Source organism: Papio anubis, chromosome 5 (genome assembly GCF_008728515.1).
Source record: "Papio anubis isolate 15944 chromosome 5, Panubis1.0, whole genome shotgun sequence".
Classification (NCBI taxonomy): domain Eukaryota; kingdom Metazoa; phylum Chordata; class Mammalia; order Primates; family Cercopithecidae; genus Papio; species Papio anubis.
Window position 1 is genome coordinate 65,950,588 of NC_044980.1, and position 27,734 is coordinate 65,978,321.

The 27,734-nt window shown below is 38.0% G+C and overlaps 1 protein-coding gene across 3 annotated transcripts in view; it reads left to right on the top strand.

Annotated features, from left to right (window-relative positions):
* FCHO2 (FCH and mu domain containing endocytic adaptor 2) overlaps positions 1–27,734 on the top strand; it is a 134,873-nt gene that overhangs the window by 7,978 nt on the left and 99,161 nt on the right. For all 3 annotated transcript variants that reach the window (XM_017959631.3, XM_017959630.2, XM_031666216.1), the window contains exons 2-5: positions 4,959–5,050; positions 21,217–21,291; positions 22,291–22,432; positions 22,526–22,678. In XM_017959631.3, coding sequence (XP_017815120.1) covers positions 4,959–5,050; positions 21,217–21,291; positions 22,291–22,432; positions 22,526–22,678 — 462 coding nt within the window. The remainder of the gene's footprint in view (positions 1–4,958; positions 5,051–21,216; positions 21,292–22,290; positions 22,433–22,525; positions 22,679–27,734) is intronic.

The window sequence follows — 27,734 nt, forward strand, 5'->3', positions numbered from 1 at the left end:
GAGACGGAGTCTCGCTCTGTCGCCCAGGCTGGAGTGCAGTGGCCCCATCACCATCAGAGCTCACTACAGTCTTGAGCTCCTGGGCTCCAGGAATCCTCTTGCCTTAGCCTCTGGAGTGGCTAGAACTACAGGCGCATGCCATCACTCCTGGCTAATTTAAAAAAAAATTTTGTAGGGACGAGGTCTTACAATGTTATTTAGGCTGGTCTCAAACTCTTAGCCTCAAGCGCTCCTCCTGCGTCAGCCTCCCAGAGTGCTGTGATTACAAGTGTGAGCCACCACACCTGGCCAGATAGGCTGTAATCTTCTTTAATCATTCCCATTTTGTGTGGGAACTTCCAGTTTTTTTTTTGTTTGTTTGTTTTTTTCCTGTTTATGAATTACAAGGACTGGAGATTTAAGTACTGATGTGAACAAGATGCCAGTTTACGAAAGTAGCCTTCTGTCTCTTTGCAGGCATAGATTGAAGAGCTGAGAAAACTGAAATTGTTGGTTTAGTTTATTTCGAAAGTAATGAAAAATACTTTCATTTATAGAACATTACAGAAAACGCAAAAGATATAAAAATTAAAAAATTATCTTAACTACTGTTTGCTTCTGTAGTTTTTTCTCAAGCCATATAATATTTATTTAGATAGCTTTAAGGATTCAACTAACTGGAAGAGGTGAACTATAAAAGATTAGAGAAGAATATCTGAGAGATGAGAAAAACAATTTTTTGAAAGGTAGTAAGATTTCTTTCCTTCAGTCAACTAGCAAATATGTTTGAGTCACTATTGTACCTGCATCAAATCATTCTGAGTGCCTGTTCTGCATACTTTTATTTTTATTTATTTAGAGACTCAGTCCCACTGTATTGCTCAGGCTGGCATGCAGTGGCATGATCTCGGCTCTCTGCAACTTCTGCCTCCCGGGTTCAAGTGATTCTCCTGGCTCAGCCTCCTGAATAGCTGGGATTACAGGGGCACACCACCACACCTGGCAAATTTGTAAAATATTTTTAGTAGGGATGGGGTTTCACCATGTTGACCAGGCTGGTGTTAAACTCCTGACCTCAGGTGATCCACCCGCCTTGGCCTCCCAAAGTGCTGGGATTACAGGCGTGAGCTACCGCGCCCAGCTGTTCTATATATTTTAGTCACAATTTTCTATATTAGCAGTATCTTGCCAGTAGGTCTGCAGAGTACCTTTAATGATCATGACTAAAAATGTCAATGTACAGTTGTTTCCCCTATCCATAATTTCACTTTCCATAGTTTCAGATCTGAGGTCAACTGCAGTCTGAAAATATTAAATGGAAAATTCCAGAAATAATTCATAAGCATTAAATTTTGAGCTGTTCTGAATAATGTGATGAAATCTCACTGTGTACTGCTTGGGATGTGAATCATCCCTTTGTCCAGGGCATCCATAGTGTATACCCTTCCTGCCCGTTAATCACTGAGTAGCCATCTTGGTTATCAGATTACAAAAAGAACAGTATATAAAGGGTTTGTGACCAGTGTATAAAGGATTCGTGACTATCCATGGTTTCAGGCATCCCGTGGGGATCTTGAAACATCCCCTGTGGAGAAGAGGGGACTACTGTACAAATAGAATGTTGATGAGAAGAGGTTGTAACTTATGGTAGAATGTCCTGTATACTTGTAGAAAAATTGCTTGCATACATAGGCATACCTTAGAGATATTGTGTGTTGAATTCAAACAACCACAATGAAGCAAGTCACAAACTTTCCTGGTTTTTCAGTGCATGTAAAAGTTATGTTTACACTATGTTATTTACATGATACTGGTGTATTAAGTGTGCAATAGCATTTTATCTAAAAATATATATACCTTAATTAAAAAATACTTTATTGCTAATGCTAACACAGGGAAGAAGTGAGCACATGCTGTTGGAAAAAAGATATTAATAGACTTGCTTGACACAGGATTGCCACAAACCTTCAATTTGTAAAAATGCAGTATTTTCAAAGTGCAGTAAAATGAAGTGTGCCTGTATTTTACCTCCAGCTCCCTAGCAGTTTTCAAGGCCACAGTGGCACTGGAGAGCTGTCATTGCATGTCTGTTGAGTTCTCATTAAAGTGTAGCTACAGGTTCTTCACTAAAGGGGCTATTCTTCAAGGAAAAAAATCTTTAGGATTAGTGAAATGTTTTATGGTGTTTTTCAGAGAAGTCAAGACAGTGAGACTGTATCAAAAATATTAATGTTATATTGTGGATTGACTTGTCCAGGGTTATGTAGTTAATGTCCATAAGAGCTAAATTAAAAGGAAAATGTAGACAAAGTAGGAAGTGATAGTATTTATTTATTTTTGAGGTGGTTTAGAGTTGAGAGGGAGGTTAGGCATGTTATTGGTGTTTGCAGGATAGTACCTCCTGACCCTTCTCTTATCCCTCCAAAGAACTTTTTGAAAATTAAAAATGGAACTTGGTAAAACCAATTTTTAAATTAGAAATGTGATTATACAATATATAATCTATCTTCTGCCTATTTTTCGAATCTTGGACTCACCAAAAGTGAATGCTGGCCACATGCAGTGGCTCACGCCTGTAATCCCAGCACTTTGGGAGGCCAAGGTGGGAGGATTGTTTGAGGCTAGGAGTTGGAAGACCAACTTGAGCAACATAGCGAGACCTTGTTTCTGCAAAAACTTTTTTTAAAAAACTGAATGCTATCCAGGTTTTTTATTTTTAGTGTCTAATTTACTGTTACTCTTAAAAAGTTCACCGAAGGAGAAGTTTCAAACCCTTATCTTTGTCTTTTTCTTTTTTTAGAGACAGGTTCTCACTTTGCCCAGGCTGGTCTTGAACACCTGGCCTCAAGCAGGCCTCCTTGCTCAGCCTCTGGAGTAGCTGGGATTATAGGCACAAGCCTCTGACAATAAACTTCTAAAAAAATCTGAAACATGTAAAGTTGCAGAAGCCAAATGAAAATGTTTGGATTCACAAGAGGCTGTGGTTTTATGTTATAGTCTTGATAAATGGAAATGGTTAATCAAAATGCTAAGAGTACTGTTTATATTATCTTGTTACAGATAGGACCTTTTAATTTGTGATATGTAGGCAAACTAATTACTAGCTACATTGAGTTTATCAGGAAGCACTTCAACATAGCTGGAAGTTCTTATGCTTTCTGTTTTCAGTGGACTGTGGAAAAATCAAGTTTTGGATTATATAACACTTGCTTATGGTATTGCTTTTCCAACAAATATATTCCATTCTTCTTTATTTCATTTTCACTAAAGAAAAATAAAAACTGCTGCCTGTAAAGAGAGTTTTTAAACCTAGTGTATTGGTTATCTTTTATTTCATCGAACAAATTGACATTTCTAATGTTATCTTTATGATTTACTAATTTAGGATTCATAGGATTAAACAGCAGTAGAGGTTTTCCAGGATTGTGTAGTGATCTATTCTATTAATATCTCATTAATTAGCCTGGGCGCAGTAGCTCACACCTGTAATCCCAGCACGTTGGGAGGCCAAGGCAGGTGTATTGTTTGAGGCTGGGAGTTCGAGACCTGCCTGGTCAACATGGCAAAACCCTGTCTCTTCTAAAAATACAAAAATTAGCCGGACGTGGTGGTGCACACCTGTAATCCCAGCTACTCGGGGGGCTGAGGCACGAGAATCGCTTGAACCCGGGACGGGGAGGTAGCAGTGAGCCATAATTGCTTGTCTGCACTCCAACCTGGATGACAGAGTGAGACTGTCTCAAAAACAAAACCAAACAAATGAAAATCCTATTAATTAAAAACTAGAAAATAGCCTGTTACTTCTCTTTTGTTAAATTGTATCTGTTTTCTCACTTCTCAAGTTAAGTTTACTGACTGAAAGATCTAAGTATTAGTGCTGATATGACTTAAGTACTTTACTGTCTTAATTCAGAAATCAAGATTTAGTAATTTTAAAGCACAAACTCTAAATTAAATGATCAGGAATTTCTTACTGTGTGTTAAAGAAATTGAAATGGGATTTGGTAATATGTTTTGAAAGATCCATGTTTATCTTTTCTTAATTATGCCGCATATTCCTTAAAATTTCATACTTTTTTGTTGTTTTGTTTTTTGACAGAGTCTCACCCTGTCTCCCAGGCTAGAGTGCAGTGGTGTGATTTCGGCTCACTGCAACCTCCGCCTCCTGGGTTCAAGCGATTCTCCTGTTTCACCCTCCTGAGTAGCTGGGATTACAGGTGCATGCCACCACACCCGGCTAATTTTTGTATTTTTAGCTGAGATGGGATTTCACCATGCTGGACAGGCTGGTCTAGAACTCCTGACCTCAAGTGATCTGCCCACCTCTGCCTCCCAAAATGCTGGATTACAGGCATGAGCCACCACCCTACCACGCCCAGCCTCATACTTAATTTTTTTTTTTTTTTTGATATGGAGTCTAGTTCTGTCACCCAGGCTGGAGTGCAATGGCGCAATCCCGGCTCACTGTAAGCTCCGCCTCCTGGGTTCACGCCATTCTCCTGCCTCAGCCTCCCTTGTAGCTGGGACTACAGGCGCCCTCTACCACACCCGGCTAATTTTTTGTATTTTAAGTAGAGACAGGGTTTCACCATGTTAGCCAGGATAGTCTCGATCTCCTGACCTCATGATCCACTCACCTTGGCCTCCCAAAGTGCTGGGATTACGGGTGTGAGCCACCGCGCCTGGTCACAACTTAATTTCATTAATTGTACTTTTATGGGTGATTACAAAGTATATGCATATTTGTGTGTATGTAGGTATATGTATATGTAGTTAATTGTAAACTATATTAAAGCATATAATATTGCTTTATACTGTTTAAAATCATACAATAAATGAGAATAATTAAATTAAGGAAAAACACCTCACCGGAGCACAGGATTGCATATTGGTTAGTGTTGGCTTTTTATATTCTCAAGTCATTTTTATCTGTTTTTTTTTTTTTTTTTTGTGAAACTAAAAATCTTTTTACATTTTAGGGGGAAAAAAATAGTGGCTTTGATGTCCTCTACCATAATATGAAACATGGACAGATATCAACTAAAGAACTAGCAGATTTTGTAAGAGAACGGTAGGTGTCTTTTTTTTTATTATTATTATACTTTAAGTTCTAGGGTACATGTGTATAAGGTGCAGGTTTGTTACATATGTATACTTGTGCCATGTTGGTGTGCTGCACCCATCAACTCGTCATTTACATCAGGTATAACTCCCAATGCAATCCCTCTCCCCTCCCCCTGGTATGTATCTTTTAAATAAGTAATTTAACAAATTAATAGCAATTTAAATTTTAGAATATAAATCATGGAGAAAACTTTATTTGGATGTGGAATAAAGCAATCCTTGTTTTAAAATATATACTGTAATTCTGTCTATCTATTTGTATCTATCATCTACACAGCTGAGGGCTCTATAGTGGCTCAAAGTGGCATTGTTAAACCCCTGGCTTGCAGATTCCTGCTTGAAAATATTATGTACATATTTTTCACTGGATATGCTAGAAAGGTGATATAATAAAGTTGAGAAGTTTGTAGGATAAAGCATTAACATTTGTTAAACATGCTAAAATAATTAGAAAAGATTACGTTTTCTGAACTTCAGTTTAATTTTATGTTTTTGTAACTTTTATTTTTAAAAGTCCTAAGTATGTATTTTAAAATCTTGCAAATTTATAAAATGTGATTGTCTTTAAGAGTCTTAGAATATAGCAAATTTAAAAGCTATTAAGAATAAATATAATTTGATTATGATTCAAAATCAAACAGAACTCAAAAGCTGCTATCCTACTAACTTAAAGCTGTTTTGTGGCTACCCTTACTTAGTAATTATTTATATGAACACATTTAAAATCTTTACCTTGATAATACAGGGATTCTTTGGCTTTAAATTTAATACTCCATTTATTCATGTATTCTTTCAACAATATATATTCCGTCAGTGCTGTGTACCAGGTACTTGTCTGGATTATGGGAATATAGTGGTTAAGATACAGCTTCTCCCTTCATGGAGTGTACAGACTGGTAGGAATTGGGGAATAAACTATTATATAAGTTCAGTTCTTTTCTTACTTTCCCCTCTCTACTGGAATCAACAAGCAATGCAAAAGTTCAAGTGCCCTGGGTAAGGCTCTTCTTCCTCTGGGCTTCTACATCATCATTGGCAGGAGGAAAGGAAAGGCCGCAGAACTCTGCATCTCTTGGCATGTTCCTTAGCCTTCCCTCTTCCCCTACACCTCACTACTATCACTGTCTGTTTTGGAACCATCAGGGCAGATATTCTTATGCCTTTGAGCCCTGTTTATGTTAGTCATTGTAAGAAGTCCAGGACTCCTGAGTCATCCTTCCTTTGCCCAGAATCTGTCCCTTTCTGATTCTTTGGGCAGTGAGACAATCCCTCCTACTTCCCCTTTACTACCTTATTTTTCTCCATAGTGTGTATAACCATCTGATCAAAGTGATATTTCACTTATTTATTTTTCTGTCTCTTCCCACTAGAATATAAACCCAACAAGGGCAGGAATTTTTGTCTTTTTTTGCTTAATTTGTCTTTTTGCTCTATTTATGCACTTGTGATAGTGCTTGGCACTTGGTAGGCCCTCAGTAAAGGTTTTTCCATGGAATGAATCTCTAACTTCATTATGCTGATCCCAACTATCATTATTTTTGCCTGAACTTCAGCAGTAGCTCCTAACTGCTCTATCGACATTCGTTCTTGTTTTCCTACAACTTAACTCTCTGTACTGTAGTTGGAGTGGTTTTTTTTTAGCTACAGTACAGATCAGTTTGTTACCTTTTCTCTTTCAGCCATCTCAAGGGCTCTTAAGATATGCCTGCATTGTCTGACCCTCAAACTACCTTTCAGGTCTTATTGTTCCAGGCTCTCTGCTAGGCATGGGATACAACAGAATATTGTCTCACAGGAGAACATAGAAACAATGAACAAAGATGAGTAATAACAAAACTGCATGCATAGTACAAAGAGATATATGAATTACAGGCTGCTCCTTATTCTTTCCACTCCAGAGATATTGGGTATCTTATGGAAAGACTTCCTCTGTCTAGTCCAGGCTTTGTGAATACCTATTCTTCTCTTCACCTAGTTAATGGCCTACTTATTCTTTGGAGCTCAGCAATGTGGTCACTGCTCTTAGGATGCCTTTCCTAATCTCTCTGACTAGGTCAAAAACACCTAATATAATTTTTTGTTACATCACCTATCTCTTTGTAGTATTTATAAAATTTGGTAATTATTTATTTTTATTTGTTTTTATGTTCCTCTGTGAAACAGTATTCATTTGTATCCCAGTGGCTAGCACAGAGCCTGGAACAATAGGATAATCATATTTCTTGAAGGACTGAATGAGAAAGGAAAAAATGTAAACTTTGTATACATTATCTGATAGATTGATTGATTGATTTGAAACAGAGTCTAGCTCTGCCATCCAGGCTGGAGTGCAGTGTCCCAGTCTCTGCTCACTGTAACTTCCATCTCCTGGGTTCAAGCAATTCTTGTGCCTCAGCCTCCCAAGTAGCTGGGATTATAGCCCTGCGCCACCATGTCTGACTGATTTTTGTATTTTTCTTTTTTTTTCGAGACAGAGTCTCACTCTGTCACCCAGCCCAGGCTGGAGTGCAGAGGTGCGATCATGGCTCACTGCAACCTCCCTGTCCTGAGTTCAAGCGATTCTTGTGCCTCAGCCTCTTGAGTAGCTGGGACCACAGGCATGCGCCACCATGCCTGGCTAATTTTTGTATTTTTTGTCGAGACGGAGTTCTGCCATGTTGGACAGGCTGGTCTGGAACGCCTGACCTCAGGTGATCCGCCCATCTTGACCTCCCAGAGTATTGGGATTACAGGTGTGAGCCACTGTGCCTGGCCAGGCTCATTTCATTTTAGTACTGAATAATATTCTGTTGTCTGGATGTACTACATTTTATCCACTAACTTACTCAGGGACATCTTGGTTGCTTCCAAGTTTTGGCAATTATGAATAAAGCTGCAGTAAACATCTGTGTGCAGGTTTTCGTGTGATCGTAAGTTTTAATTAAATTTTAAATATCAAGGAATGCAGTTACTTGATTATATGAAAGAATATGTTTAATTTTGTAAGAAACTCATCTTCCAAAGTGACAATACCATTTTGCATTTTAACTAGCAATGAATGAGAGTTCCTGTTGCACCATATCCTTGCCACATTTGGTGTGGTCAGTATTCTAAATTTTGGTTGTTCCAATACGTGTATAGTGGTATCTTATCATTGTTTTAATTAGCATTTTCCTGATGACATGTGATGTGGAGCATCTTTGCTTTTGATTTTTTTTTTTTGTAGAGGCAGGATCTCACTATGTTTCCCAGGCTAGTCTCGAACTCCTGACCTCAAGTGATCTTCCCTCCCCAGCCTTGCAAAGTGCTGAGATTATAGGTGTGAGCCACTGCACCTGGCTTTTTTGTTGTTGTCAAGATGGAGGTCTCACCATGTTGCCCAGGCTGGTCTTGAACTCCTCGTCTCAAGTGGTCTTCCCGCCACAGTCTCCCAAAGCACTGGATTACAGGAGGGAACCAGCACACCTGTCCTTCATCTTTTCATATGCTTATTTGCCAGCTGTGTATCTTCTTTAGTGAGGTATCCGTTAAGGTCTTTGGCCCATTTTTGTTTTTAATAGGGTTGTTTGTGTTCTTATTAATATTTTAAAATTTTTTGATTATACTTTAGGCCCTGGGATATATGTGCGGAATGTGCTGGGTTGTTACATAGGTATACATGTGGTTTACCATGATGACATCAACCTGTCTTCCACATTAGGTGTTCCTCCTAATGCTATCCCTCCCCCAGCTCCCTGGCCTCCAACCCCCCAAAAGGCCCTGGTGTGTGATGTTCCCCTCCCTGTGTCCATGTGTTCTCATTGTTCGACTCCCACTAATGAGTGAGAACATGTGGTATTTGGTTTTCTGTTCTTGTGTTAGTTTGCTGAGAATGATAGTTTCTAGATTCATCGTTGTCCCTGCAAAGGACATGAACTCATCCTTTTTTATGGCTGCATAGTATTCTATGGTGTATATGTGCCACATTTTCTTTATCCAGTCTATCACTGATGTGCATTTGGGTTGGTTCCAAGTCTTTGCTGTTGTGAACAGTGCTGCAATAAACATACGTGTGCATGTGTTTTTATAGGATGATTTATAATCCTTTGGGTATATAGCCAGTAGGGGGATTGCTGGGTCAAATGGTATTTCTGGTTCTAGATCCTTGAGGAATTGCCACACTGTCTTCCACAATCGTTGAACTAATTTACACTCCCACCAACAGTGCAAAAGTGTTCCTATTTCTCCACATCCTCTCCAGCATCTGTTGTTTCCTGACTTTTTAATGATGGGCATTCTAACTGTCATGAGATGGTATCTCATTGTGGTTTTGATTTGCATTTCTCTAATGACCAGTGATAATGAGCTTTTTTTAATATGTTTCTTGGCTGCATAAATGTCTGCTTTTGAGAAGTGTCTGTTCATATACTTCGCCCACTTTTTGGTGGGATTGTTTTTTTCTTGTAAATTTAAGTTCTTTGTAGATTCTGGGTATTAGCCCTTTGTCAGATGGATAGATAGTAAAAATTTTCTCCCATTCTGTCGGTTGCCTGTTCACTCTGATGATAGTTTCTTTTGCTGTGCAGAAGCTCCTTAGTTTAATTAGATCTCATATGTCAATTTTGGCTTTTGTTGCCTTTGCTTTCGGTGTTTTAGTCGTGAAGTCTTTGCCTATGCCTATGTCCTGAATGGAATTGCTTAGATTTTCTTCTAGGGTTTTTATGGTTTTAGGTCTGACGTTTAAGTCTTTAGCCCATCTTGAGTTAATTTTTTGTATAAGGTGTAAGGAAGGGGTCCAGTTTCAGTTTTCTGCATATGGCTAGCCAGTTTTCCCAACATCATTTGTTAAACAGGGAATCCTTTCCCATTGCTTGTTTTTGTCAGGTTTGTCAAAGATCAGATGGTTGTAGATGTGTGGTGTTATTTCTGAGGCCTCTGTTCTGTTCCATTTGTCTATATATCTGTTTTGGTACCAGTACCATGCTGTTTTGGTTACTGAAGCCTTGTAATATAGTTTGAAGTCAGGCAGAGTGATGCCTCCAGCTTTATTCTTTTTACCTAAGATTGTCTTGGCTATACAGGCTCTTTTTTGGTTCCATATGAAATTTAAAGTAGTTTTTTCTAATTCTGTGAAGAAAGTCAGTGGTTGCTTGATGGGGATAGCATTGAATCTATAAATTACTTTGGGCAGTATGGCCATTTTCACGATATGATTCTTCCTATCCATGAGCATGGAATGTTTTTCCATTTGTTTGTGTCCTTTCTCATTTCCTTTACCAGTGGTTTGTAGTTCTCCTTGAAGAGGTTCTTCACATCTCTTGTAAGTTGTATTCCTAGGTATTTTATTCTCTTTGTAGCAATTGTGAATGGGAGTTCACTCATGATTTAGCTCTCTGTTTGTCTATTATTGGTGTATAGGAATGCTTGTGATTTTTGCACATTGGTTTTGTATCCTGAGAATTTGCTGAAGTTGCTTATCAGCTTAAGGAGACTTTGGGTTGAGACGATGAGGTTTTCTAAATATACAATCATGTCATCTGCAAACAGAGACAATTTGACGTCCCCTTTTCGTATTTGAATACCCTTTATTTTTTTCTCTTTCCTGATTGCCCTGGCCAGAACTTCCAATACTATGTTGAATAAGAGTGGTAAGAGAGGGCATCCTTGTTTTGTACTGAATTTCAAAGGGAATGCTTCCAGTTTTGCCTGTTCAGTATGATATTGGCTGTGGGTTTGTCATAAATAGCTCTTATTGTTTTGAGATACGTTACACCAATACCTAGTTTATTGAGTGTTTTTAGCATGAAGAGCTGTTGGATTTTGTTGAAGGTCTTTTCTGCATGTATTGAGATAATCGTGTGGTTTTTGTCATTGGTTCTGTTCATGTGATGGATTACATTTATTGATTTGCGTATGTTGAACCAGCCTTGCATCCCAGGGATGAAACTGACTTGATCGTGGTGGATAAGCTTTTTGATGTGCTGCTGGATTTGGTTTGCCAGTATTTTATTGAGGATTTTCACATTGATGTTAATCTGGGATATTGGCCTGAAATTTTCTTTTTTTGTTGTTGTGTCTGCCACGTTTTGGTATCAAGATGATGCTGGCTTCGTAAAATGAGTTAGGGAGGAGTCCCTCTTTTTCTGTTGTTTGGAATAGTTTCAGAATGAATGGTACCAGCTCCTCTTTGTACCTCTGGTAGAATTTGGCTATGAATCTGTCTGGTCCTGAGCTTTTTTTGGTTGGTAGGCTATTAATTACTGCCTCAATTTCAGAGCTTGTTATTGATCTATCCAGGGATTCTACTTTTTCCTGGTTTAGACTTGGGAGGGTGTATGTGTCCAGGAATTTATCCATTTCTAATAGATTTTTTAGTTTATTTATGTAGCGGTGTTTCTAGTATTCTCTGATGGTAGTTTGTAATTCTGTTGGATCAGTGGTGATATCCCCTTTATCATATTTTATTGTGTCTATTTGATTCTTCTCTCTTTTCTTCTTTATTAGTCTTGCTAGCAGTCTATTTTGTTGATCTTTTCAAAAAACCAGCTTCTGGATTCATTGATTTTTTTGAAGGGTTTTTCGTGTCTCTATCCCCTTCAGTTCTGCTCTGATCTTAGTTATTTCTTGTCTTCTGCTAGCTTTTGAGTTTGTTTGCTCTTGCTTCTCCAGTTCTTTTAATTGTGATGGTAGAGTGTCAATTTTAGCTCTTTCCTGCTTTCTCTTGTGGGCATTTAGTGCTATAAATTTCCCTCTAAACACTGTTTCAGCTGTGTCCCAGAGATTCTGGTACGTTGTGTCTTTGTTCTCATTGGTTTCAAAGAACTTATTTCTACCTTAATTTCATTATTTACGCAGTAGTCATTCCGGAGCAGGTTGTTCAGTTTCCCTGTAGTTGTGCAGTTTTGAGTGAGTTTCTTAATCCTGAGTTATAATTTGATTGCACTGTGGTCTGAGAGACTGTTTGTTATGATTTCCATTCTTTTGCATTTGCTGAGGAGTGTTTTACTTCCAATTATATGGTCAATTTTAGAATAAGTGTGATGTGGTGCTGAGAAGAATGTATATTCTGTTGATTTGGGGTGGAGAGTTCTGTAGATGTCTATTAGGTCCGCTTGGTCCAGAGCTGAGTTCAAGTCCTGAATATCCTTGTTAATTTTCTGTCTCGTTGATCTGTCTAATATTGACAGTGGGGTGTTAAAGTCTCCCAGTATTATTGTGTGGGAGTCTAAGTCTCTTTGTGGGTCTCTAAGCACTTGCTTTATGAATCCGGGTGCTCCTGTATTAGCTGCATGTATATTTAGGATATTTAGCTCATCTTGATGCATTGATCCCTTTACCATTATGTAATGGCCTTTGTCTCTTTTGATCTTTGTTGATTTACAATCTGTTTTATCAGAGACTAGGATTGCAACCCCTGCTTGTTTTTGCTTTCCATTTGCTTGGTAAATATTCCTTCATCCCTTTATTTTGTGCCTATGTGTGTCTTTGCACGTGAGATGGGTCTCCTGAATACAGCACATCAATGAGTCATGAGTCTATCCAATTTGCAAGTCTGTGTCTTTTAATTGGGGCAGTTAGCCTGTTTACATTTAGGGTTAATATTGTTATGTGTGAATTTGCTCCTGTCATTGTGATGCTAGCTGGTTATTTTCCCCATTAATTGATGCAGTTTCTTCATAATGTCGATGGTCTTTACAATTTGGCATGTTTTTGTAGTTGCTGGTACTGGTTGTTCCTTTCCATGTTTAGTGCTTCCTTCAGGAGCTCTTGTAAGGCTAGCCTGGTGGTGATGAAATTGCTCAGCATTTGCTTGTCTATAAAGGATTTTATTTCTCCTTTGCTTATGAAGCTTAGTTTGGCTGGATGTGAAATTCTGGGCTGAAAAGTCTTCTCTTTAAGAATGTTGAAAATTGGCTCCCACTCTCTTCTGGCTTGTGAGGTTTCTGCCGAGAGATCTGCTGTTAGTCTGATGGGTTTCCCTTTGTGGGTAACCTGACCTTTCTCTCCGGTTGCCCTTAACATTTTTTTCTTCATTTCAACCTTGGTGAATCTGACAATTATGTGTCTCGGGGTTGCTCTTCTCGAGGAGTATCTTTGTGGTGGTCTCTTTTTTTCCTGAATTTGAATGTTGGCCTGTCTTGCTAGGTTGGGGAAGTTCTCCCAGATAATATCCTGAAGAGTGTTTTCCAACTTGATTCCATTCTCCCCATCACTTTCAGGTACACCAATCAAATGTAGGTTTGGTCTTTTCTCATAGTCCCACATTTCTTGGAGGCTTTGTTCATTCCTTTTTATTCTTTTTTCTCTAATTCTTGTCTTCATGCCTTACTTCATTAAGTTGATCTTCAGTCTATGATATTCTTTCTTCCATTTGATCGATTTGGCTGTTGATACTTGTGTATGCTTCACAAAGTTCCCTTGCTGTGTTTTTCAGTTCCATCAGGTCATTTATGTTCTTCTCTAAACTGGTTATTCTAGTTAGCAATTCCTCTAACCTTTTTTCAAGGTACTTAGCTTCCTTGCATTGGGTTAGAACATGCTCCCTTAGCTAGGGGAGTTTGTTATTACCCACCTTCTGAAGCCTACTTCTGTCAGTTTGTCAAACTTATTCTCCATCCAGTTTTGTTCTCTTGCTGGTGAGGAGTTGTGGTCCTTTGTGCTTGAAACCCAGGGCCCTGCTAGTTCCCTGCTGGAGCACCCGAGGGAATCTCCTGGTCTGCGGGTTGCGAAGACCATGGGAAAAGTGTAGTATCTGGGCTAGAATGCACCATTCCTCAGAGCACAGTCCCTCATGGCTTCCCTTGGCTAGGGGAGGGAGTTCCTCAATGCTTTGTGCTTCCTGGATGAGGCGATGCCCCGTCCTGCTTCTGCTCGCTCTCCATGGGCTGCACCCACTGTTTAACCAACCCCAGTGAGATGAGCTGGGTACCTCAGTTGGAAATGCACAAATCACCTGCCTTCTGCATTGATCCCGCTGGGAGCTGCAGACTGGAGCTGTTCCTATTCAGCCATCTTGTCAGCTGCCCCCTTACTGGGTTTTAAGAGTTTTTTGTGTATTTTGGATGACGATCTTTTATCAGATGTGTCATTTGCAAATATTTTCTCACAGTCTGTGGTTTGTTTTCTCATTCTCTTGACATTGTCTTTCAAAGAACAGAAGTATTTAATTTTAAGGAAGTCCAGCATATCCATTATTTATTTCATGGATTTTGTGTTTGGAATACCTTTGGTATTGCAGTGCCTTTAGATATTGTGTCTAAAAAGTCATCACCATAGCCAAGGTCTGGTGTATTGGAGTGCCTTTAGATATTGGAATGCATTTACATATTCTAAAAAGTCATCATCATACCCAATGTTGTCTAGGTTTTCTCCTATGTTGTCTTCTAGGGGTTTTATAGTTTTATGGTTTACATTTAGGTCTGTAATACATTTTGAGTTAATTTTTGTGAAGGGTGGAAGGTCTGTGTCTGGATCCATTTTTTTTTTTTTTTTGCATGTGAGTGTCCAGTTGTTCCGGTACCATTTATTGAAAATACTATCTTTGTTCCATTGTATTGCATTTGCTCTTTTATCAAAGATCAGTTTAACACATTTGCTCTTTTGTCAGAAATCAGTTTACTGTATTATGTGAGTCTATTTCCGGGCTTTATATTCTGTTCCATTGATATATTTGTCTGTTTTTTGGCCAGTAGCACACTCCTTTGATTTACTGTAGCTATTTTTTTTTTTTTGAGATGGATTCTCTGTCACCAGGCTGGAGTACAGTGGTGCTGTCTTGGCTCACTGCAACCTCCGCCTCCTGGGTTCAAGTGATTCTCCTGCCTCAGCCTCCCGAGTAGCTGGGACTTACAGGCACATGCCACGACGCCTAGCTAATTTTTGTAGTTTTAGTAGAGACGGGGTTTCACCATGTTGGCCAGGATGGTCTCGATCTCTTGACCTCGTGATCCACCTGCCTCAGCCTCCCAAAGCGTTGGGATTACAGGCGTGAGCCACCATGCCTGGCCTTTTTTTTTTTTAATACTTTTAAGTTCTAGGATACATGTGCAGAATGTACAGGTTTGTTCCATAGATATACATGTGCCATGGTGGTTTGCTGCACCCATCAACCTGTCATCTACATTAGATATTTCTCCTAATGCTGTCCCTCCCCTAGCTTTATTTTTTTTCTTTTTATTTATTTATTTGTTTTTGAGACAGGGTCTCGTTCTGTCTCCCAGGCTGGAGTGTAGTGCAGCCTCCACCCCTTGGGCTCAATCAGTTCTTCTCCCTCAGCCTACTGAATAGTTGGGACTGTACACATATGCCACCATGCCCAGTGTCTTTTAAAGTGACAGTACCTGTTTTTTTTTTTTGTAGAGACAAGGTTTCACCGTGTTGCTGAGGCTGGTCTCAAACTCCTGTGCTCAAATGGTCTGCCCACCTCTGCATCCCGAAGTGCTGGGATTTTACAGGCATGAGCCACTGTTCCCCGCCTGATTTATTGTAGTTTCATAATAAGTCTTGAAGTTGAGGAGTATCAGTCTTCCACCTTTGTTCTGCTCCTTCAGTATTTTGTTGACTCTTCTAGATCTTTTGCTGTTTTCAGTTTTTTTTTACTATTACCAAGTAATGTTGCCTTGAATAGTTCTGCACATATGTCCTGGTATGCATATATATACATTTATATTGGGTATATACTCTGGAGTGGAATTGTGAGGCCATAAAGTATATGGATGTTCAACTCGAGTGACTAATACCAAAGAATTTTCCAAGGTGGCTGTATCAGTTTACACCACCTTCCATCCTTGTTTGAGATTTCCAGTTGCTTTATGTTCTTATCAGTTCTTGGTATTGTCAGTCTTTTAATTTTAGCTTTTTTGATAATCGTAGTATCTATCTCATTGTGACCTTAATTTGCATTTCTCTGGTGAGTAATGGGATATGTTTTTCTTTTTCTCTCCTCACAGCGTGTCAATTATGTGAATTATTGAAATTTGGGTGTTAAATCAATTCCCCATTCTTGGTCTAAGCACAATTTGGTGGAGATGTGGTTATTCGTTTTATATGTTAGTGGATCAATTTGCTGCTATTGTGTGTGCAATTTTTACATCTATACTTGTGAGTGAGATTGGCTTGAACATTTTCTTTCTCTAAGTGTCCTTGTTAGGTTTTGGTATCAAAGTTTGTTGGCTTCATAAAGTGAATTGGGGAGTATATCCTATTATTGTATTTTCTGCAAAAATTTTTGCAAGATTATTGTTTTTTCCTTATGTATGTAATAGAATTTTCTGGTAAAGCCATCTGGGCTTGAAATTGTCTTTGTAGGAAGGTTTTAAATTACATGTTTAATTTCTTTAATCATTACAGGACCATTCAGATTTTTTAGTTCTGTGAGTTTGAAAAGTTTTATTTTTCTATGAATGTCTTAATTTTATCCAAACTTGAAGGTTTATTGCCAAAAATTTATTATTATTATTGTTGTTATTTTTGAGACAGGGTCTCACTCTGTCATCCAGGCTGCAGCCTTGACCTCCTGGTCTCAAATGATCCTCCCACCCCAGCCTCCCAAGTAGCTTGGGCTATAGGGATACACCACCATGCCCAGCTAATTTTTGTATTTTTTTTTGTAGAGATGAGGGTTCACCAGGTTGCCCAGGCTGGTCTGAAACACCTGAACTCAAGCGATCCTTCTGCCTCAGCCTCCCAAAGAGTCGGGATTACAGGCATGAGCTGTTGCACCTGGCCTGATTTCTATATGTTACACTTGGTTGATACGCCTTTTGAGTCTCTTAATCTATAGCCACCCACCTCCTTACCTTTTGTTGTTGAAGAAACCAGATTATTTGTTCTAATAGGGCCCCATATCCTGGAATATGCTAATTGCATATGTATAGTTTATTAAATATCTTTCTTTATCCCTGAATTTCCTAAAAATTGTCATTTAAATCTAGCAGCATGATCAGATTCTATTCAGTACTTTTTTTTTTTTGGACTGAGTCTCACTCTGTCACCCAGGCTGGAGTGCAGTGGCATGATCTTGGCTCACTGCAACCTCCACCTCCCAGGTTCAAGCGATTCTCCTTCCTCTGCCTCCCCAAGTAGCTGGGATTGCAGATGCATGCCACCACGCCCATCTAATTTTTGTATTTTTAGTAGAGGCAGGGTTTCACCATGTTGGCCAGGCTGATCTCAGACTCTTGACCTCAGGTGATCCCCCCGCCTCAGCCTCCCAAAATGCTGGGATTACAGGCATTAGCCACTGCGCCCGCCTCTAGTATTTTGGAAAAAATACTTCTTAGGTGGTGATGTGTACTTCCACCAGAGGCATATATTATCCACATATAACTGTTTTGTGATGTTAGTGGCCATTGGTGATGATAACCTAGATCTGTTATTTTATTAAGGATTTGCTTTCATTTATATTTTTGCTGGGTATGGAATTCCAGTTGGTAGATTTTTTTTTTAATTAAGTTTTTTTGAAGATCGTTCCATTATCTACAGTTGAGATGTTAGCTATCAGTCTAGTTACTGGTTCTTTGAAGGTAACATTTGGTGGTGGGAAGAGTTTGGTTGCTTTTAAAATATCTTTATTTTGTTCTTTCTCTTTTTAATTTTCAGCAGTTTTTACTATAATGTGACTACGACCAGATGTAATTGTTTTTAAACAATTTATCCTCTTAAAGTTTGTTGGGCTGCTTGGATCTGTGGTTTGATATCTTTTATCAGTTTTGGAAAATTCCCTGTTATTATTTCCTCAAATATTTTCTCTAACTCATTCTTTCTCTTTACTCATTTATTGGACTTTTCTTGCTTGGCCTTTACATCTCTTCACATTCTTTTTTGTCTTTCCGAACTTTAATGTTGGATAAATTATTCTCATCTATCTTTTAATTAACTAAATCTCTTTATTTTTTTAATTTTCCTTTTTTTTCCATCTCCCTTTTATGGTATAAATCTCAATATAGAATATCAAATCAGCTGCTAAACCCCATCCAAGGAGTTATTAATTTGGTGGTTGTATTTGCTAGATCTGTAATTTGCTTTTTTTTTTTTTTTCTTCTTTTGGAGTCTCTACTTGAAGGGCATGGGATTTTTCTATGCTCTCTACCTTTACTGGACCTGAACTCTTTTATTTTTGTCTCCCTTACCCTGTGAGGCTGAGAAAAGCTGTTTCATTTCTCAACTGATCAGTGACCTCTTTTGGATACCCTCCAGGAAGAAGTTGCCCCACATACCTGACTGACTTGTCTGGATACCCTTCTCTTGGATCTTTATTCTTAACTGCCCCTTAAGTTTTCTAATGCTTTTCAGTTACCTTGCCTCCACCCTCAACTTACCATGTTTTCTAAATTTTCCTCAGTGAGAAAAGTTTTTGTGTCAATAATCTGATTCGCTATTACAGGTTAAGTATCCCTTATCTGAAATGCTTGGTACCAGAAGTCTTTTAGAATTAGGATTTTTTCAGATTTTGGAGTATTTGCATATATATAACAAGTAATCTTGGGGGTGAGACCCAAGTCTAAACTTGTAATTTGTTTGTTTTCTACACACCATATACTCACAGCCTGAAGGTAATCTTATACAATATTTTAAATATTTATACAATGTTTTAACTATTTTTCTTTTTCTTCTTTTTTTTTTTTTTTTTTGAGACAGAGTCTCGCTCTGTCACCCAGACTGGAGTGCAGTGGCACGATCTTGGCCCACTGCAACCTCTGCCTCCCGGGTTCACACCATTCTCCTGCCTCAGCCTCCTGAGTAGCTGGGATTACAGGTGTGTGCCACCAAGCCCAGCTAATTTTTTTGTATTTTTAGTAGAGACGGGTTTCACCGTGTTAGCCAGGATGGTCTCCATCTCCTGACCTCATGATCTGCCCACCTCGGCCTCCCAAAGTGCTGGGATTACAGGCGTGAGCCACCACACCCGGCCTATTTTAATAATTTTTCTACATGAAACAAAGTTTTGACTGAATTTTGACCATGACCTGTCACGAGGTCAGGTGTGGAATTTTCTGCTTTTGGCATCATGTTGGTCCTCAAAAAATATAAAGATTTTGGAGCATTTCTGATATTTTGATTAGAGATGCTTGCTTGTTTATTTATTTGAGGCAGAGTTTCACTCTTGTTGCCCAGGCTGGAGTGCGGTGGCATGATCTTGTCTCACTGCAGCCTCTGCCTCCTGGATTCAAGCAATTCTTCTGCCTCAGCCTCCTGAGTAGCTGGGATTACAGGCGCCCACCACCATGCCCAGCTAATTTTTGTATTTTTATTAGAGATGGGGTTTCACCATGTTGGCCAGGCTGGTCTTGAACTCCTGACCTCAGGTGATCTGCCGGCCTCAGCCTCCCAAAGTGCTGGGATTACAGGCGTGAACCACCATGCCTGGCTGATGAGGTATGTTTAATCTGTACTGGAAATTGAACCTCTTTACCCTGCTGTTAAACTTACCCATTGATATACTAATAAATATTAACTTTTTTGGATGAACAAAGTATTACTCTTGTAGTAATAGTATTTTAAAATGACAGAAGAGCTTAAAGGAGCAGGAAAGAGTCACAGTACCATCAGTGAGAGGCAGTTACTGTTAATATTTTGTTTTTGTTAGAGAGCTGGTTTTTGTGCAGATTCGGTTGGGGGAGAGTTTGGAGATGAGTTTAGATATTCTGAGTTTGAGGTGGTTCAAATATCTTAATTATGTTTGGGGTAGTTGGATATTGAACAGATGGGTTAGTGCAAGAGCAGTGTGAAGATCTGGATTTAGAAATTAGAAGCAGAAAGTTAGTTGGACCAATCATAGTAAATGGAGGGATAATGGTGGTTGTAGAATGTTCCCCTATTAAGGGTAGCACACATTGAGAAGAGCCAGGCGAAAGGTAAAACTGTAAGTTTTGTAGTGTTAAGAAGGCTATACAGGCTGGGCGCGGTGGCTCATGCCTGTAATCCCAGCACTTTGGGAGGGCAAGTGGGGCAGATCACAAAGTCAGGAGTTTGAGACCAGCCTGACCAATGTAGTGAAATCCTGTCTCTACTAAAAATACAAAAATTAGCTGGGCATGGTGGCAGGTGCCTGTAGTCCCAGCTACTCGGGAGGCTGAGGCAGGAGAATCACTTGAATCCCGGAGGTGGAGGTTACTGTGAGCCAAGATCGCACCACCGTACTCCAGCCTGGGTGACAGAGCCAGACTCTGTCTCAAAAATAGAACAAAAAGGAGGCCATACAAAATGTATATTCTGTATTTATAGGTGACATGTCTATAGGATAATTTATATCTTTTAGAATTCTGTATTTAATGGCTATGGATGTTTTTTACAGAATAAAATCTCATATGCTAAATGGTAGTTATATAAAACATAGTATTCTAGTGTGAAATATTTGCTAATATTTTAGATCTAATCACAAAATAAATTAAGCCATGAATGAAGTTCAGGATTTCAGACCTGATGATTCGTATTTAATTTTGTGCAAATGACTGTCATTAATCTCTTGTTCTATTAAATGTGCATCACAGTGTTGAAGAATAATAAAACTAAGTACAAGGAAGTATTAAATACAAATGACACACTTATCACAGTGAATCAGCTTACAAGAAGTAGCACTCTTATATTTCCTGTTCAGATAAGCATTGATACTAAAGATAAAAAGAGTTGTGACTCCATTAAAATTTTTTCTGTGGCTGAGCATGGTGGCTCATGCCTATGATCTCAGCACTTTGGGAGGCTGAGGTGGGAGGATTGCTTGAGCCCTGGAATTCCAGATCAACCTGGGCAACATAGCGAGACCCCATCTCTACAAAAAAATACAAAAATTAGCTGGGTGTTGTGGGGCATGCTTGTAGTGCCAGCTACTCAGGAGGCTGAGGTGGGAGGATTGCTTAAGCCTAGGAGGTCAAGGCTGCGGTGAGCTATGATCATACCACTATACTCCAGCCTGAGTGACAGAGCAAGACTCTGTCTCAAAAAAATTTGTGTGTGTGATATAAATTATTTTAGTTCTGTACCAGAAAGAACAGTTAAAGATAGGCCAGCAATTCATGACTACATATATGTACTTATTTTTAACATGTCATTTTTGAGGTATCTTTTTGTTTTTGCATTTTTAATTGTATTTTGATAACTTTGCTGTTTTTGGTCACTAAACAAGAGATATTATGATGTGGATATTTGATTTAACAGAGCTACCATAGAGGAGGCATACTCCAGGTCAATGACAAAACTAGCAAAATCTGCAAGCAATTATTCACAACTTGGGTGAGTTAATTTCTTCCTCTTTTTCAATGTTCACTTAGGCAGAGTTCTTGAGGATTCTAAGTTCCTATTGAAGACATAACAGTTCAAAAGCATAGTAAAATATATGCTTATTTTAAAAGTATCTGTGAATATTAATATATTCTTCACTTGATAGAAAATATAATTGAACTTGCCGAATCAGTCAATGTAGTCAAAAGTAATCAAAAGTAAATGAAATTTATTTTTTCCCTTTTTAAAAACTACTTAGTCATTCAATAGTGTTTGAGGTTATAAATATTATCTTATGCACATGCAGTGTATTTATTCTGGTTGGCTGTTAAGTTCATTTAAATTCTGAGGTAGTTTAACAGTGATCTTTAAAAACTCACTTAAGATAAACTTTATTGAAATGATTAAGATGCATTAAAAATGTCTCCTGTGATTTTATAGACTGTCATTAGATCTTCCTTTAAAAAATTTGTATTAAAAAATGTGTTCCTTGAAAAATGAAAGTAATTAATACATTTAAAATGAGATGTGCTCATTGCCATAACAATTATGGAAAGAATAATTATCTAAAAATTGGACTTTTGAGTGTTTAAATTCACAGAAACTTTATTTTTGATGAAGCATTTTAAATAGAATACTAAATTGAAGTTTGATAACAGTTAAATTTTAACAATAGACAGTGATAGGCTTCTGATACAAGTTTAAACAACTAAATCAACTCAGAAATTAATATAATTAAGAGGAGTAAGAGTTGTGATAGTGTAATTAACCCATTTCTATATTCCTGAGGTCCAAAAATATAACCAATGATAAAAATAACCAATTTTAAATAACCAGTGATAAAAAAATTCAAGGTCAGTCTGTCAATCATTTTATTCAGTATTTAAGTTTCATCTTTTGCCCAAATAAGGTTGCCGTATATACCACTATTGTTTCCATTGGTTCCTTGTTAGAACCGTAATTTTTTTTTTTACTTTTAATAAGTTATTCCCATATTTTTTATTTTCTTAGAACATTTGCACCAGTATGGGATGTATTCAAAACATCTACAGAGAAATTAGCAAATTGTCACTTGGATCTTGTTAGAAAATTGCAAGAATTAATAAAGGAAGTTCAGAAGTATGGAGAAGAACAAGTAAAATCTCATAAAAAGGTATCAGTTTTTTTTCTTGTTAAAGAATTGATTGGTCAGATATTGAATACTTTACAGTTCCGTCATTTTGATGAATCGTTTCATACTAAACAGACTAAAGAAGAAGTTGCAGGAACTCTGGAAGCTGTCCAAACCATTCAGAGCATAACTCAGGCCCTCCAGAAATCCAAGGAAAATTACAATGCCAAGTGTGTAGAACAGGAGCGTTTGAAAAAAGAAGGAGCTACACAAAGAGAAATAGAAAAGGTAATCATGATAAAATAACGTATCTGTGGTTTCAAAGCACCTTGACATACAAAATTGCATTTAATATTTAGATCAAACTCAAAATTATCTCATTTTAAAGTGAAGACACTGTGCCTTACAGTCCTAGTGATTTACCCAAGTAAAACACAAGATTTGTCAAGTATGTTGTCTGTGGTCAATAGGTTAGCAAGCACATTAAAAAACAATGATTGATTTGAGGCGGTGTTTTGCTCTCGTTGCCTCGGCTGGAGTGCAGTGGCACAATCTTGGCTCACTGCAGCCTCTGACTCCTGGGTTCAAGTGATTTTCCTGCCTCAGCCTCCCAAGTAGCTGGGATTACAGGCGCATGACACACCACATCCGGTTAGTTTTGTATTTTTAGTAGAGATGGGGTTTCACCATGTTGGTCAGGCTGGTCTCGAACTCCTGACCTCAGGTGATCCGCCCGCCTTGGCCTCCCCAAGTGCTGGGATTACAGGCGTGAACAACCATACCCAAACAAAAAAACAATGATTTTTAAAATGTTAGTGACACATTTTCAGGATATTTTTGTAGTAATATAATTGATGGGGTAATTACTTTGTGTAAAATTTAACCATGAGATAAAATTGTTTTGAAACAAGATTTTGGTATATTTAGAAAGATATAGGTACTTGCACATAATCTTTAAACTTGTGTTGTGGTGATTTATTGCTGACTTTGAGCACATTTATGTAGCATTGTGGTAAACCACAACCTTTTCTTCCATTTATGTTTTAATGGAAAGTGGCTTTTTTATTTCTCCTTTCAAAACAGTTTAACCATTTACTTATTTGATGTGGTATATCTCACTTAAGAATGAGCCATGTGGAGCAATAATTTTGAAAGCTTTGTAAAACGTTTGAAATATCTGGTAAAAAAAGAAAACCAAAGTGTACCAATAGTATGATTATGACTGTAAAAGAGCTGTGTATTTATATACTTTTACATGTTTAAATGCACAGATACTTTATTTTTGATGAAGCTGTTAAACGGAATAATAGTTGTACGTTGAAGTTTGATAATAGAGTTAATTTTTAACAATAGATGGAGATAGAAAGCCTTCTGTTACAAGTCTGAGTAACCAAATCAACTCAGAAATTAATATCATATAATTAAGAGGGGCTGTTAAAGACTTGTGATAATGTAATTAATCCATTTCTATATACCTGAGGTCCAAAATATTTTAAACAACTAACCAATGAAATATGATATATGACTATACATGGGCAAAAAACTAGAAGGGAATGTGGAAAAATGAAAATAGGTGATTTAGAATTTGGAGCAATAAGGCACATGATCTCAGGACCTTCTGGGGACTGTGTCACAGATGAAAAAAATGAATTTGGAGCAATATATTGTTTATAATAAATAAAAATTGGATTTGTATAGTAAAAATTGGGAGGGGTAAAAATGAGACACAGTAAATTCATGGTTTGAAAACACCCTCTGCTTCAGACATAGCAATTATGAATAAAATATAAAAAGGGACAACAAAATAACAGGGTCCAAAAAGAATAATATTTTATCTCTGTGGACCAGAATAGAAGAGAAATCCAAAATGGCACGTAGAGATTGATTATGCAAGCTGTTGAACTCAAAAGTCCTAAAGTGGGCAGTGGAATTTGGCTCTTATGTGGCAAAAGGGGCTAAAAGCTCCCCTCTTGGGATGAAGTACAAAGAGCCTGACTCATTGCCTAAAACTATAGATAGGGAGAAAAGAAGGCTCTTGGGTTGCTGACAAGAACTAAAGCCTTATTGGAAGTTGGGGATTTAGGGACACAGATACAGAGACACAATCCTGACTTGAAATCAAGCCAAAGAACCATTTCATGACGATTTTGGCCATATCTACAATATTCTTGCAGGGAAGTAATTAAAAATTACTTTCATAAGACTGAAATGAAATTGGGGCCTTGGAGGGGTGGCAGGAGATAACCTGAAAACTGCTTGGGGATGGGTGAGCATAAAGTGTAAAGCATAACACAATTCTAGGAGGTACTGTTTATGTTTTATTCTATGAATGTTCAGCAGTACTGATGGAGGGAGAGAGAGAAGAGAAAAGAGGGCAAAATCCAAAAAAAAAACTCTTCTGAATGAGCAAACAACCAAAATTGTAGAGCACACCTAAGAAATCTAATACTAGAACAACCAATAAATTCAATAATTGGAATAAGAATTTACTCCAGATGAAATTTAAATTTATAAAAAATGAACAAAAACGATATGTCTTGAGGATGTTCAAATAAACATAAACTTGCATTAAAGAAGATTAAGAAATTAAACATAATGGAACAATCTACTAGATAGAAAAAAACCCAGCTAATTAGAAAACTTAGAAATGAAAAATATGGTTATTGAGCTTTTTAAAAAGCAATAGAGAAAAGAAACTTTAGACTTGATAGAGTCAAAGAATGAGTTTTGAAGATAGTATGGAAGGACCTTACCCAGAGCATAGTAGGAGAAGCAAACGTTACCAACATTCATCTAATACTAATTTCAGAAGGAAAAAAATGGAGGAGATGGAGGGACAAGTAATATTTGAAGAGTAAACAGCTCAAAATGTTTCAGAATTGAAGAAATTCAAGAGCCCTCATATTGAAAGTACATTGTAGGTATTAAGTAGGTTAAATAAGTTCAGACCTAGGCCTCAGAGAAAAAGAAAATGGAGGTATTTTTTTTTTCCTCATATGAAATCAGAATGCATTTTTAGTTGATGGTATTGTATAGTCATGGTTGATAAGATAGCATTTATGGTGTAGTTTAATTGCCTGTGCAAACTTCGTTGCATAATTGGACAGCTACAATGCTTTGATATTTCAGTTAACAGACCATTTAAGGACCATTTGAGGAAGTAATGGCTTTGATTATAGTCTGAAAATCTTTTAGTGACACTTTTGGTAAGATCAAGTGCTTGGAAGAAAATCTGAAGATAATAATGGAGCACTTTAAAGAAATGGTCTGTCAACTGACAAAAACAAGCAATGGGGAAAGGATTCCCTATTCATATAGGGAATAAATGGTTCCCTATAAATGGTTCTGGGATAGCTGGCTATGCAGAAAATTGAAACTGGACCCCTTTTTTACGCCATATACAAAAATCATCTGCAGATGGATTAAAGACTTAAATGTAAATGTAAAACTCAACACTATAAAAACTCTGGAAGACAATCAAGGCAATACCATTCTGGACATAGGAACGGGCAAAGATTTCATGACAGAGACACCAAAAGCAATTGCGACAAAAGCAAAAATTGACAAATAGGATCTGATTAAATGTAACGGTTTCTGCACAGCAAAAGAAACTATCAAAAGAGCAAATAGACAGCATGTAGAATGGGAGAAAATGTTTGCAAACTACGCATCTGACAAAGGTCTAATATCCAGCATCTGTAAGGAACTTAAATTTATAAAACAACTCTATTAGAAAGTGGGCAAAGGACATGAACAGAAACTTCTCAGAAGAAGACATACATGCAGCCAACAAGCATATGAAAAAAGCTCGACACCACTGATGATCAGAGAAATGCAAATCAAAACCACAATGAGATACCATCTCACACTAGTCAGAATGACTATTATTAAAAAGTCGAATAAGAGATGCTGGCAAGGTTGTGGAGAAAAGGGAATGCTTATACACTGTTGGTGGGAGTGTAAATTAATTCAGCCATTGTGGAAAGCAGTGTCTGGCGATTCTTCAAAGAGCTAAAAACAGAACTACCATTCACGCCAGCAATCCTGTTACTGGATATATCCCCAAAGGAATATAAATCATTGTACCATAAAGACACATGCATGTGAATATTAATTGCAGCACTATTCACAATATCTAAATGCCAATCAGTGATATTTGATAAAGAAAACATGGTGCATATTCACTGTGGAATACTATGCAGCCATAAAAAATAATGAGATTATGTCTTTTGTGGGAACATGGATGGAGCTGGAGCCCATTATTTTTAGCAAACTAATGCAGGAACAGAAAACCAAATATTGCATATTCTCACTTATAAGTGGGAGCTAAACAATGAGAACACATAGAAAGAGAGGAACAACAGACACTGGGACCTACTGGAGGGGAGAGGGTGGGAAAAAGGAGAGGATCAGAAAAAAATACCTATCAGTTACTGTGCTTATTACCTGGATGACGCATAAGCTGTGCACCACACCCCCGTGACACACAGTTTACCTGTATAATGAAAGTTCATATGTTCCCCTGACCTAAAATAAAAGTTAAAAAAAGGAAATGCTTTGTCAGTAAAGAGAAAACTCAAAATAATTTGAAAGAAATAATCATAATACATGTAAATATATTAGACTCCTGGCGTGGTTTGTTTTCTGTTGCTTATGACAGAATACCTGAAACTGGGTAATTTTTTTTTTTTTTTTTCTTGAGACAGAGTCTCACTCTGTCACCCAGGCTAGGGTGCAGTAGTGGCGTCTCAGCTCACTGCAACCTCCAACTCCCGAGTTCAAGCAGTTCTGGTGACTCAGCCTCCCGAGTAGCTGGGATTACAGTTGTGTGCCACTTCGCCTGGCTAATCTTTGTGTTTGTAGTAGAGATGGGGTTTCACCATGTTAGCCAGGCTGGTCTTGAACTCCTGACCTCAAGTTATCTGCCCGCCTTGGCCTCCCAAAGTGCTGTGAGCCACCATGTCTGGCTTGAAACTGGATAATTTATAAAGAAAGGAATTTATTTTTTGCAGTTATGGAGGATGAGAAGGACGTCCAAGGTTGAGGGGCTACATCTAATGAGGGCCTTCTTGCTGGTGGGGAGTCTGCTGAATTCTTAGAAGGTGCAGGACCTCATATAAGGGGACTGAGTGTGTTTAGGTCTCTCTTCCACTCCTTATAAAGCTGTCAGTCCTATTCCCATGATAATCCATTGATTCATGAACCCATTAATCCATTAATAGATTATTTATGAGGGCAGAGCCCTCATGACCGAATCAGCTATTAAAGGCCCCACCTCTCAGTACTGCCACATTGGGGATTAAGTTTCATAAGCATTCAAACCATAGCAGCTCCTCTAATCATA